This window comes from Camelus dromedarius, chromosome 1 (assembly GCF_036321535.1).
Source record: "Camelus dromedarius isolate mCamDro1 chromosome 1, mCamDro1.pat, whole genome shotgun sequence".
NCBI classification, from domain to species: Eukaryota; Metazoa; Chordata; class Mammalia; order Artiodactyla; family Camelidae; genus Camelus; species Camelus dromedarius.
The window spans coordinates 43,280,008-43,294,939 of NC_087436.1; the positions used below are offsets into that span (position 1 = coordinate 43,280,008).

General features: G+C 38.0%; 1 protein-coding gene and 1 pseudogene across 50 annotated transcripts in view; both read right to left on the reverse strand.

Annotated features, from left to right (window-relative positions):
* ANK2 (ankyrin 2) overlaps positions 1-14,932 on the reverse strand; it is a 603,826-nt gene that overhangs the window by 180,924 nt on the left and 407,970 nt on the right. For all 50 annotated transcript variants that reach the window (XM_064481197.1, XM_031467121.2, XM_064480111.1 and 47 more), the window contains one exon: positions 14,390-14,491. In XM_064481197.1, the coding sequence (XP_064337267.1) occupies positions 14,390-14,491 (102 nt within the window). The remainder of the gene's footprint in view (positions 1-14,389; positions 14,492-14,932) is intronic.
* Positions 613-2,816, reverse strand: LOC116157567 (RNA-binding protein 42-like; annotated as a pseudogene).

A 14,932-nucleotide genomic window follows, 5' to 3' on the forward strand; every position in this document is an offset into this window, starting at 1 on the left:
CCTTCTATTCTGCCATCTTGAAGCCCCTTCTTGTATCATTTTTAATAATATCAGAATTACAGAACACAAGTGAGTATGTGTATGTATATGTTGTGCCACCAATACTTTATTGTAAAACATTTTCAGTCCTTTGGTATCTTGAAACAGCACTATGCCAAGTGCTATGCTCACTTAGTTTCATGTACTCCCTGTCTTGCAGGATTTATAGACAACAACTATACTTTTATTAACGTGGTTGATGGTAATTAGACTGCTCAGTGACTCAAAATACTGACAGATATTTTGGGAAAAACTTAGAAAATTTTAAATGATTTAAAAATCAAAAACAAAATGTTAAGAGAAAAATCCAAGAATTAATTAAACCTGAAAAACAGTATGCAAAGCAGAGAATTAATATACTCAGTGTGCTTGAGAATAAAAGTCATTGGTATTATAATTCTACTGAAGCAAATCTGGAGGAAAACAGATAAATAGGCAGTAAAAAGAATTTAGATGAAGCAATGAAAGTGAACCCTTGTCACTGAGTTAAAGAAGATTTGGAAATCTTTCCTTTTACAGTTGTTAAAAGGTTGAATGTTTCTTATTTCTATGCAACTGACTGAATGTGTCTGGGGAGAGGGTTTCGTTTTTCTTTCTTCCCTTCTTTTTTATCTTTTATCTTGCTTCTTCTTCTTCTTCTTCTTCTTTTTTTTGTGAAGGCAGTGTGGTCACCTGGAGGCATAATAATGTGGTGTTGGGAATGATAAGAAATGCAAACTTGTCCTTGCTCAGCTACTAACCAGAAGTGTGGATCTGGGCAAATCACCTAACCTCTCTGTCCTCTAATGGTCTTATCTGTGAAGAATAACGATGATGATGAAAAATGATGACGATGACAATAAACAAACATTTATGAGCACCAGTTATGTGCTAAAGTCACTGCTTTAGCCTTTTTTGAGAGGATGGGGGGCAATGAATGTAAATTTACTAGAACTGTTTTGGGGAGGATGGGTGAAGGGACAGTTGTGAGTTTTCCACACAGAACTGCAGAGAGAAGCCAGTGCCCAGCCAAGAGGGAGTGGGTGTCTGGCCACAGATCCTATCTCTGGCCCAGTGTCTTCTCCTTCTGCTTCTTACACGCAATGTCCAGATTCCAGTCCTTGCACGGATGCTGATGCAGCTGGGTGGGGCGCAAGCCTACATACTTCACATTTATTTCACACAGGGTGTGAACACTGTCACTGGGGTCCTTAAAGCTAAGGAAGTCATAGCCCTTAGTCTTGACCATGCACTTGTCAGGGATCACGTTAGCCTCATGCAAGGATGGGAAGGGGCTAAAGGTGAGTTCCAAGATGTCAGTTCCTCTTCGTTGCCAGATCCCCACAGGAGATCTGAAGTCATCTGCATCCCACTCCAGCAGGCTGATGTCCTCCCGGCTGCTCCCAGTTGCCACTGGAATGTTATGTTTCAATTTATCCAGCTTTACTTCCTTCTATCCTCACCCCAGGGCTCTGGGATCTAGAGAGCTGTGAGGCCAGGGCAGGGGGTCTGGGACCACAAACACTGGGACCAGGAGTTCAGGAATGCACAGTAGGCCTGGCAGACTGCTTCTAGCAGGAGGGACAGGGACTCAGGCAAAGCCATGGTCAGAGCCAGTGGTAGCCAGGATCCAAAGTCTGCAGGACTAGCTAGGGTGGCTTCTGCCCCTGCAGCCACCAATGTACCAGGCTCCTCCAGCCCAGCTGCTGCCACCACCACTGCCTCCTCCTTCTCTTGCAGAATCAGTCCCAGCTCTCAACACCCAGCTCTTGGGTTGTTGCTGGGTCTTCTAGAGGAGGCCTCAGGGCAGCCATGGAGCCCAGAGAAGGGTCCCAGCACCCCGAGCCATCAGTGGCAGCATTAGAGGTGGCCCAGGGGTTGGTCCAAGCAGAAAAGGGGCCCATGAGGGCCTGGTGAGGGGGCCACAGGGCCATGGGGTGAGGACCACCTGCTGCAGAGGAAAGAGCAGAATGTGCTCTCTGTAGCACATGGAAGACTAAGGCTGGATGTGAAGTAGGACCCCTCTGGGGGGCCACAGCTGCTCTGGCAGGAATGTGGCTTCTCAAGCCTCTAGACTGTCTAGGTGACTCCAATCACCAAATGCACCTGAGTCCACAAAAGGAGGGTCACCTATCTTGGGAGGAACCCCTGTGGCTGCAGCAGCTGTGTGGGTCTAGAGAGTCTGTTTGACCTGCTGGTGTTGGCTATAATCATTGGGCAGATCACAGGAACTGCTGGGATCACAGCAGCGACTCTACTGTGGGGACTGTGGGCACCATGGGTGCCGCAGGCATACCAGTTGGAATTCTGGTTATGAGAGCCCCAAAACTTCCTGCTCAAACAGGGCCATCTCTGCCTCCATCTCTTTCAAGCACTCCTTGCTGCCCTTGCCCGAGTGCCGGGGCCAGGGCCCAGGACCACGGGTCCTCTCGAACCCGGGAATCCCAGAGCTGTCCTGCCAGCTGCTGCCATTGCTGTGGCAGCAACCTGAATAGTAACCAACCAAAGCAGGCTACTATTGATAAGTCTTTGATATTCGCTTTATGTAAATTAATGTTAATAAAATAATATGAACTTGAGTCTTTTGAAACAACCAACAAATATTTATTGAGCTGGCTTATTGGAAACAAAGTATTGATTGGGCCTGTACATCTGTGAGTCCCAGGCAAGATGTCACCCTGACCTACAATTTTTAGAATAATGCTATTTCTATATAGTATCATTAAAATGACTAAATATACCACATAGTTTAAAAAAATAAGGTCTTAATACAACTTTAAAACAGCCATGTGCACATTATCCACCTTGAGGGGCAGAGATATCTTTTTTGTTTAGCACTCTTATTAAATTTTTATAAAATAATATTATAACATTTTGTTTACCATCAAATTTTACAATAAGGTTTGTTCTCCATTTCTCGTGCTGATTTTATGAGATATTTTGTCCATTGATTGCTCTTCTATGATCATATAAAACCAGTGGATTAAACCTCAGGTAGAACAGATAGTCAATAAAAACCTGACAGAACCATTTGAGCACTAGTTACATTTCTGGCACATATGGAAAAGGTGTGGATTAGTCCCGCTGGAAAAGTTGAGGAACAGATTATAAAAGATACAGCTAAACACCCATGGAGGTTAAATGATTGCACCAAAATGCATTAAACTGTTTTGCATCTTAGGACAAATCTATAACTAATATACACGTGCCAGTTAATCAGTAAGCTCAGCTCTAGGTGTGAGGTTCTAACAAATTCACATACATTCCTAACTCTCTCCTTCTGTTTTCTATCACAGAGATTTGGTTAAAGATGAGGAATTGAATGGAGTATTTTTGAGTCTAATATATAATGTTTACCTGGGTTGGGAATATTATTAATTTGTGCAGACATGATTATTTTAAAAAGAATTTTGAATTCTAATGAAAGCTAAAAAGCAAACAGGAACCTGGTCCACTCATAGTCATTCTATCAACAATTCAAAAAGCTGCTATTTTACTACTGAGTTTTAACTCTCTTAATTTAAATGTCACTTTCACATGGTCTCCTTTCTTTGATTAAGTTAATTTTATGAGAAATGATAGATACAATTATTTCTTTAGCATTTGACTTAACATGTGCTAAAGCAAAACATCCGATTTAGCATGAAGCTCAAAGACAGCAAACTATTTGAGCTACTTACCATAAATAGTCATGGTTTAAAGAGATTTAAACATTAAATTTAAAAGTCAGCAGCAAATTATTTAAATAATAACTGAAACTTATTAGAGTTTATTCTCATGTCAGGCTTGGTTCTAAGTTTTTAATTGCATTAACTCATTTAACTCTGAATCGAACATTATGAGTTAGGAGCTACTCAGTGATTCTAGCTCACAAGCTGCACTCTTAACCCCTACAGTTAAAAAAATAAAAAAGCTATGGACCCTGTATTATAATCCTATTTCACTTTCTTTAGACTTCAGTTTCTCATTAACTCTATTTGATATTCTTCAGAATAAAAATATCCCCATCTCTCATAATAAGTCAGCAATTAAGGAGAAAATTATTTGCCTTAGTCTTCTAGACATATAATCTCTAAATGTATCAAAATTAGAAAGGAATTCTATAATGAATTCTAGAATGTTATAGTATCATATCCATGCCAAGCTTAGCTGTTTTAATTTAAAGTAAAAATGGAGGAAAAGGGTTTGGTTGTTGATCCCTTAAGTTACTTACAGTAATAAAATTCTGTGGCTCTTAGCTGACAAGTAATGAGAGTATAATTTCCAGAAGATTTAAAGAAAACATCTACGAGACTGTCTTCTCTTTGTATATTTATCACTGGCTCATTTCACATTTACATCAACTCATCTTAAAAGAGGGCATTAAAATCATGGATTTTCTCCTTCCAATACAGAATTTATCAAGATCATCAAGCAGGGGAAGGAGTGTGTATCAGAATCAACCAGTAACCTTTTTTAAAAAAATGAAATGAGAAAATTCCCTAGTGGGGCAGCCTGAAGTGGATATGTGGGCCAAGAGTGAGACTGAAGTGAGAGAGAGATGGATGGGTGGGGTCTCAAAGGGGGGGAAGCAAGAAGGGAGAATGGAACCTAAAAAGGTTCTAGACCTTATCCCAGTATGTGCTGTGTCCTCTGACCCATAATGTGGCACAAGAGAGGAAACAGTTTTGGATGAAATATTATGTTCAGATAAAAACATGGTACAGAGTTTTAAATGAATATAGATTAGAGAAAGCTTAAATTCAATAAATAATAACTGAATATCAAAAAATAACTGAATATCAATTATTCACCTATTAAAACTTTTTTGAACTTTTATTGTATGCCAAACATTGTGCTAGGAACCAAGTACATTTCAAGGTACTCATACAAAAATCTTGTCATGTTATTAGAGAATTACAATGACTTCTAATCTCCCCTCCCCCCTACACACACTTTTAACAATTTTAATTAAAAATAAGCCAAATTTGGCTTGCTGGAGTCTAAAAGAACATGGGAAGAGTGAGGAGGAAGCCATCAAACAACAAAAGTTAGCTTATAGGAGTCTTCCAAGTACCACACCAACACTCTGCTCACCATCATTATAAAATAATTCCTGGAAATTGCATTCGGTATCAATTTCAGGTTTGTCTGATACACAAGCTGGTTTAGTCACTTTATCCTCTGAACGGTCACAAAATTTGTTTCTTTCCACAACTGATTGTGCTTTGTGTTTCCTGTTTATCTTCCCCACAAGGCCTCCCATGAAGAAAAGTCAAATCTATTCACCTTTGTAACCTCTACCCCTAACACAGTGCCTAGCACAAGAGGAAGATACTTCAGGCAATATTCCTACAATGGACGAGCTAATGAATAGTACATACCACGCAGAGGCACACGGGAGTTTGCTTACTTCCTCCAGTCACTGTACATTTTGTCAGTAAATGTGGTCAGTGCATGGACAAGTCAGGCACAAATACACCCATCTCTGGCCTTTGGAAACACAGTCAGGAAAAGTGCGCTCTCTGAGGCTGAAGCTGGTTAACATTAGCATGTATAAGAGCAAATAAGTCCCTAAGAGAAACACTTAATCTAAAGTAGCCTTTCTCAGCCTAGAATCCTTGGATGTGTTTGTTCTTAAGGATCTCAGAACTCTCTGAGAATTTTTTCAATTTAATATTTTCATTTAATTGCCAATCTTAAAAAAATTAAGAGAAGTATATTCTGGATCATCTGGATAATCACATTTAATTAAATATAATATAGCAATTTCTTGTTCTTGCATTCTTGATTGCTGTGTTCTTGATTGATTCAGAGGGATCATTTCAAGGAACATACATTTTAATGCAGTATTTCTCAAACTGAAATGTATAGATGTGTTCTCAGGGGCCCCAAAAAAGTCTCCTTCTCACAGTAGAAGAAATACTGCCTCAAGAGATGGCTGTAAACATAACCTGATAAAACTTGGGTCTTTTCCATCTAGAAAGCAGAATAGATGTCTGAGAAGGCATGACTAGAACCTTCCTAAGTATTAGAAGCTTTATTACTTCCCACAGAATTACAAACTGTCTTAAAGAAATAATAATAATTTTGATTACATTGTAAGGAATAAACTCATTAGTATTTATCCAGAATTTTTCCATCCAGCTACTCTAGTTTGAGTGACATCACCAGTTATGGCCAGCCCCAATTTTTGTTAATTAACTTCTATCCAACTGCAGCTGTCAGAGCCATAAGTTGGTCTCCTGAATTAGTATGTGCAGCACACTGGGTGTTCTCACCCACTTAATGTCATATCATTTGAGCCCAAAGTCTGTAGCCCCTGATCATGTCCATCTTAATGGACAATCAATCACCTCTTAATACAGAACTGCTTAATTCTCTTCTATACGTCCACTTCCTTCATTTCTAAGAATCTGAATAAGTTATCATCTGAAACAAGGCTTCCTTTTTTTTTTTTCCTTTCTCTTTATTCCAAAAGAGAGAAGGCCTTGAAAAGACTAGAGACCCTAGGATTTGGGGTTACTTGTTTACGATCATCAAGACACACACACACACACACACACACACACACAAACACACACACACACACACACAAAGAGAAAGAGAAATTTATGACAGTAGGGAGGAAAGGAGAAAGGACTGGAAACTTCTATAGAAGAAAAGAAAAAGACTGTTTAGAGGAAGTGATCAGCAAAGGAAGAGAACGTTAGACTAGGAGCAAGCAAAATCTCAGCTACTGCAAAGGGGCTGGATGGTTTTTAACGGCACAAAGGAAATAACCAAGCAGAAAAATGACTGTGCAAGAATGGCATCTACATCCCACCTCACACTTCAGCTGTGTTTGGCTGACTGCGTATCTGAAGAGCTGTGTTGAATACACGTTTGGATCAAGATTTTCCCTCTGTCGACCCTCCACAGCAGAAGCCAAGGTAGGACTCCACGTCTATGGCTCTTGTCTAGACTCCCCTGCCCCATTTCCTTCTCCAAATGACTCCCACAATTCACCATCACTGTCTAGTTGGACTAAACTTCTCATTCCCTGTATCCCTGCTTGTGCCAGCCACCAAGTCACTCTTCATCCCTCCAAATGCAACCCCTGTATGCCTTGCTGTCCCCTTTTCTGACTCTGTCTCTGATCATTTTCCATTTTCTGAAGGTTGTCTAGAACACATGAATGTGGTTATCAGCAGCGTGTCTGTATCCTAAATCTTTTCTCTGAACATTTCTCTTAGCCTTTTTATTTTAAAAGAAACCTGAAGCCACTTCTTCCCTGAAGCCTACTCTAGGGATAGTATTTAGCTCCCCACACTGCCCCAGGTGACCACTGGCCATGGTGGAGCTGTGCTGATGCTCCTCGATCCTCTTTGTTCTTTGAAACTATTTTTCCTCCTCCTTTTACATAAACCTCCAGATGCCATCAGCCTGTATCTTTTTGATCCCATCCTCATCTGTTGAAGAATGTAGCTACTAGTTCATTGCCACTTTCTCCAACATGGATGAAAGTGGTTTTTCCAAAACTCTAGACTTTCAGGTTCCTGACTTCTCTGCCAATGATTCTTCCTTCTCCCTGCCTCATCTACTCACTTCCATGGTCATTTCCTATTTCTTGAAATAGCCTATGAGTGCTCTAGTGCCGCCTTCGGCTCTCCCCTGACCTCCTGCTTCTTCCCCCTCCCTCATTCTACTCCGGCTACACTGGTCTCAGATCCACCAGGCATGTGCCCTCCTTGGGGCTTCTCCCAATCAGGGCTTCCTCTAAAAGGGACTCCCTCCAAACAGCACAGAGCTTCCTTGTCCAACTCCTCCGGGTCTTCTTCCGACCATCCTTCCTCCTGTGACACGCTGCTCCCTTTCCGCTCCCCCTCCTCCTCCCCAACAGTGTCTCTCACTGTCATTTACCATCATCTCTCTTCCCACGTATTTTCTTTTTTCCTTGGTGATCGGCTCCCTCCTCTCAGGTTGCAGACTGTGAGCTATATGAGAGCAGGGTTTTGTCTCTCTCTTCACTGCACCTAGGACAGTGCCTGCATGTAGGAAACTTACAGCACATGCTTGACTAAACAGAGGAGCAGAGGGTGAGCGTGTGTTCAGAGTGGCAGAAAGACTGCTTGATGGTAACATCTGAGGTTGAGTGGCTGCCTAAGAGCTGTTTTAAAATCTACATCTTTTAGTCATTGAAAGAGAGCATTCAGGATAATTCTTAGACTATAAATTGTTCTGTTCAATCTAAATCACTTCAGCAGAGTATTTAAGGAGACAGTCACAGAAATAATTTGCATGAAGTTACCCTTGGCATTTTTTAAATGAAATAAGAGTTACATATCGAACATCTTCGCAAATTTATGTTGTTACAAAGAGAGGCAAAATTTTTTAGACCTAGGGACAAGTAGTTGATGAAAAGTCTCTGCTGGAATTATTTTACATTGAAGGACTATCAACATTGAAACTGAAAATTCTGGGTGCTCAAAATATTTGGCAGACATCATTCAAATCCAGTCTGAATCAGCATTACTTAGTATAGAGCAAGAATTGGCATTAATGTATTGAAGAAAATCAGAGAATAATGCAAAATCCAAAAACAAAAGGACACACACAAACAGAACTAGACAGACATGCCACCTTTTGCTGCTTCTAAATGAGGGGTCAAAATAAACCCATTGATGTATAGTTAGATTATTTGCACATATATTTGTACCGCATTTAACTTGTTAGAAAACGATACATAGTTCCTTTCATATTCCATTCATTCAATACCCAGCTATTCATTTTTGTTGCCTTTATAAAGTCCCAGGCTAATAAAATTGTTTTGGCATTTTAAAAGAGAGGTCCAGACCAGATAGATCCAAATGATATTTGTAAAAAAGATTTTAGTTCCAGAAAAAGATTTTAATTTAAAGTAATTCAGATAAACAGTAACTGTTATCAAATTGCTACTAAATGTGATCTTTCCTATTTGGTGACACAGGCTATGACAATACCTTTTATATTCTGTCCTGCCTGTGAGAACCAGCACCACTTTTGCTAAAGCTTAAGTGGAGAATCAATATAAAAAGATGACCTCATTATAATTAAGGACTACCAGTTGCTAACATTTATTGAATGCTTGTTCTGCTGAGCATTTTGCAAACATCTCATTTAATTATCACAACCATGCTATGACTTCAGTGTTGTTATGATCACTGTTTTGCAATTAAGAAAACAGTTGAGTTCTGGAGAAGTTGATTGCCCAGGGTCACATAGCTGGTAAGTGAATAAAATGAGAATTTAGATTCCAGCACCCACATTTTTAATGTGATTTCCAGAAAGGCTTTGTGGTCTGAGTCATAACTATGGGAGCATATGATACACTGTTGAGTGTACCTTCTTGTTGGTAAAGGTCTGGTATTTTAGGAACACTAACATTATTTTGAAAATGGTGCTTTGACCTTGCCCTTCTGTTTTTGAGAAAGGAAACATAGGAACTAACTGATATTTTTGCACCTTTTCAGTTCACTGGTTAAAAAGGTCAAGACCAAAAATCAGAGCACTTTAAGAACTATTAGCCTTTAGTATAATATCTGGGATTATGTCCAATAAAAGATAAATGATGTCCTTCATTCTGAAGTCACTGCAGTGTAACCAATAAATTTTGTACATAGTGCAAGTATCCGAACCTTCAGACAATTTTATTGACTTATAACTGGCTATAAGTTTTTATGAAATGGTGACAGAGACTATTTTTAATATCTGGATGTTAACCTTGCTTATAATATTATGATCTTAGGAACAACTGCTAAATAAAAAAGCATAAGTATACCCGAGTTTCAAGAATAGAGAGCAAATGATAAGATTTATTCTCTTTCCTGAATGTGTAAGAGATAAAAAGATAAATACATGACCAGTTTAACCTTCTAAGAAAAATAAGTTAACAGATTTATAACTATTTGGAAAAGAAAAATTAAAACTCAAAGTTTTTAAAAAATAATATTGTCTTATGCAAAATTTATGAATTTCTCCCATATCCTTTAAATGATTAGAAGCCAAATGGTATTTTTTTTAACAAATTTCCAAATTCTCATGGTAGTTTTGGGACCAATTTTATAAAGAAAAAATTTTTCATCCAAGTTTCAGTTTAAGGAATCTCAGCACGCCAACACTGGCGATATTTTTGGAAAGTTGGTGCAGCCCAGATTGCTTTCCATTGAGAAATACAACAGGGTACAGAAAGTCCTGGTTTCTATGTTACATGTCAGAATGCTCCCCAGAAACTCAAGCTTAGAAGCAAAAGAGAGAATACTGTTTCTTCTCTTCTTTCATACACCATACTAGCTTTGAGTTTTATGTATTTAGAAACAGCAATACTTTGGCTGAAGAGTTGCCTCTTTTGCCCTCCTGGGTGTTTGGAAATTATTTTCTATTTTATTTAGTTCATTGAGTTTTAGTAGTAATCCTAGTGGTGGTGCTCTTTGACTTAAAAATTCCTTTAACTACATGTTACGTTAATCTGAGGATGACTGAAGTTCTTTTATATATTTGCGATGGCAGATTAACAATAAGGTTTCAGCTTCAAAATAAAGGATACCACCATTGTAAATTTTGAAAGGCAGATTCAAACATCACAGGAAGAAATCCTGTAGTAGAAAAGACCTGTACGTGAGAGACGGATCTGTGACCCTGGGGACATCACTTAACCACTTGTGGGCTCAGTGCCTGCATTTGTAAACTCAGGCAAATGCCCACCTCATAACATTTGTCTCTGTTGATTGATGAAACATCACACATAAAGCCCCCAGCACAAAGCCTGATAGATAGTGGCTCATTAGTTAACATTAGTCACTTCATTTGCCAAATCTCTAAGGCACATTCTTGAAGGGTAATAATAAAGAATCAACATGAGATAACAACATTTACTTTATACCTAGAAAATTCAGGTGAATGAAGAGAATCACTCTCATAGTCTGTGTAGAGGTCAATTTTAATTTTTCTGATTCTTGGTGAATTATACACACTAATTGCAATGACAATATGTATACCTTAGGAAGTCCTTTTTATTTCATCATTTAATTTGCACTGCAACCCAGTGGTGTAAGATTGAATGTATTATTATTTTCTTGTTTTAGAGTTTAGAAAAATGTCACTTTCTGAAGTGAAATGACTTGACAAAAGTGGAGATGGAACTTAAACTTGAGCCTCTGGGCTCTCAGTTTTGTGTGGTTTCATGACATTTTGTTGCCTTCTCACAAAAATAAATGTTCTTTCTTTTTATAGTAACATATTAGTGGACAGTGGGCCACTACAAGAAAAATACTTTAGGTTACTAAGAACTTTGCAAGGTAACTCAAGAAGTTAGGTTGGTCTATAAAGCAGATAAGAATTGAATATTTACTGATGAGAGTTTACTTTCCTTTAAAAAAAAAAACTAAGATCTTTCATACAATTAATATATTTCTTATGGTTGAGGGTTAAGTGGACTTGGCTTGACTGAGGTTAACTTCATTTTCCTTGGGTTCCTTTTTTGGCATAACTTATGATGATTTTATCTAAATGAACTAAGAGTTCTTATGGTTTCATTGTCTATTTTCCAGCATATTGCAAATTTAGAAAGTTAATGAATCAATATTAAAATTGAGGGAATGCAATATACTTGAAAAAAGTCTAAAATAACAAGTTAAAATTTAAAATATTTCATATTCAATCTCATAGGCATTTTTGGAAGAAGTTCATATATCCATATGAGAATTTGAATGTTCTTTCTCTTTTAAAGTAATTAATGTACATAAATCCCAAATTACTTGTTTAATAGAGCATTAAAAACATACCAAATAAAAAGATTCATAATGAAATATAAAATGGATAAGAAATAGAGATGCAAAATATGAAGATCTTATATATTGGGATAAAGGAATTTGACTTTATTCCATAGGTCACTGTCAAGCTCATACAAGGTCTGGTATTTTTATCTTACCTACAAGCTAAAAAGCTAAACGGCTACTGTAGCATGATGCTGGTAGAAGACATGAGTCTCCTGGATCAAAGACAACGGACTTTCTAGTTCACAGCAAAAGCAGCAGCTGAGTGTCAAGATGTTGCTTGCACCAGTTCCCTATGCCCTCTTCCCAATCCCATGGAAGCGACACATAGGATCAGCGATGGATGCCTATGTCATGGGTTATGTTAAAGAACACTAACCTTGGGGGATTTGTAGCTTTTAAAATAAGAAAAATAGTTTTCTACTTTTTATCTGGAGAAAAAGTTACTTAATCTCTCAAGGTTGCTCATTGGTAGCACCACCCCGAGAAGTGGTCACCAGATAAGGAGCATTCAGGGTCTTTCATTCTTGCCACACCCAAAAGAACATGTAGGGATGCTCAGGGTGACAGCAGATTGATATTCCCAACAGCAAGCCACTCTCAGTATTGTTGCTGCCAAGAGATGTGCTCCTCTAAAGGAGAGAAATATTGCCATCGTGACAATGCTTCCTATGCTGGCAACTCTCAAGAGAAGCCAAGGAAATCCTGCACCCTTTGCAAAAGCCTCCAGGTCATTTTGATACACCTACCTCAATGATCTAAGCATTGGTGACCAAAGATAGTTGAGGGTAGGGGGACTGCCATAACCAAATTTTTCTTTTAGAAAGATGACCCAGACATAGTGTGGAGGTTGACCAGAGTGGACAAGATGAAGACAGAATGTAATAAAGGCAGCTGTTATGGCCACTATGGTAAATGACCATGTCAAGATTTGAATTAATGCAAATTTGAATGCGGATGATGGACCAAGAAAGAAGGGCTGGACTGGAGTGAGGTAAAGGAGGAGGGGTACTGTTGGAACTGACATATAGGTGAGGAAATCAGCAGGTAGGAATTTTAGACAAGAGTGAGTTTGAGTATGAGAAAATTTCAGGTTCAGTTTTTGAAAAGTTGTATTTGAAAGACTTACTAATTTCAGGGGACTACAGAGTGAACATAGCTGGGCTCAATATGTATCAGGATAGAAAGAGGCATTCTGTAGATGATTTAGAATCCAACAATAAAATTTTTCGCTTCTTAACATAAAACTCTCTGGAATTATTCACTTCCCAGTCAGCTCTGTCACAAACACACACACACACACACACACACACACGAGTGCACAAGCAACATTTAGCACACTACAGTGAAAAAATGGAATCCACTAAATCCACTGGATACAACTCATGGCATTAACATCAGTTAAAAGTAGCACAAAAATCTCAACAGTCCTGAGACCAAATAATATCCAAAGTCTAAAGTCTTTATAAAATAGATGTGATTAATAAATAATCCAAACACTTCACTTAAGCCAACAATTTCAACCTCTTCTCATTCAAATCCATATTTTAAAACTAATTGGCTATTTACATTAGCCAAGACATGGAAACAACCTAAATGTCCAACGACAGATGACTGGATAAAGAAGTGGTAAATTTATACAATGGAATACTACTCAGCCATAAAAAGTAATAAAATAATGCCATTTGCAGCAACATAGATGGACCTAGAGATCATCATTCTAAATGAAGTAAGCCAGAAAGAGAAAGAAAAACACCATATGATATCATTTATATGTGGAATCTTTAAAAAAGAGAGACACAAATGAACTTATTTACAAAACAGAAACATACAGACATAGAAAACAAACTTACAGTTACCAGGGTTTTGGTGAAAGGGGGTGGGAAGGGATAAATTGGAAGTTCAAGATTTGCAGATACTAACTACTATATATGAAATAGATAAATAGCAAGTTTATACTGTACACCACAGGGAACTATATTCAATATCTTGTAGTAACCTATAATGAAAAAGAATATGAAAGGAATATATGTATGTATATGTATGACTGAAACATTATGCTGTACATCAGAAATTGACACAACATTGTAAACTGACTCTATGTCAACTAAAAAACAAAAATTAAAAAATTAAAACAATAAATAAATAAAACTAATTGGGGGTAAAGGAGGAATCATTTTGATTTTATCCTCTTATTTCTATATCCCAAACTGTACCAGTTAGTTACCCCTGAGTAAAAGGCATATGGCAGACAAGAAAAGAAGCCAGAGTCTGGATAACCGGTTGATGATAAATGAGAAGTAAAACATCAATCTTGATCAACATTTCAGCTAAGGGCAGCCGAGATCATTTCACTGACAAAATTGATGTTCAATTATTGTTGATCTGTCTACTTTGCCAGCATTATTAGCTCTAGATACAAATGTCTTTGAGGCTTCAAAAGTTGGTAAGGGAGCAAAAATGGACTTTCACCATTCTGAGTTGATGCTATTTTAGTGAATTTCAGAAGGACAAAAAAAAATGTTGGACTCTTGGAATATATGCATTGATACTAAGTGTGTCTTCAGTGTGTAATGCAGAGCCGGCTGCCGTGTTCTTACCTGGTTGCAGGTATTGATGTCTATGCCCCCCTTCAGGTATTCCACTACTTTGTCTAGATTGCCGGCTCTGGCAGCGCGGAGAAAGCTTGCATTGCTGTCAGACTGTGAGGGGGAAAGAAAGACCTTTAGTGAATTATTGATAAAATAAAAACAAATCAAAGGTAGAAAGACAAGAATGTTTAAACTTCACACCAGAAAAGCTTTAGTTGCAAAAGATTTCAATCCTGAATTTGAAACACTGAATAATAACTCACAGTACAAGGTAGCAACTTCACAGTATTTCTAGAGAGTTGTTCAAGGACATTAAAGTCGGTGGGAAATATATGCTTATTAAACAGTGTAAAAGAACGATTATAATAAAAATAATTGTTATGCTGTATTCTAAATCTTTACCCACATTTGAAGATGAATTTACACGACCCCCAAATCCACTGTTTCCCATTCATTTTAGCTTCAGGAAGCTAGTGAATTTATACCGAGCCTAGTAAGACAAAAGGGAAATAAAAAACAAAACAAAACTATAAGAAATGAAAGGCACTGGGT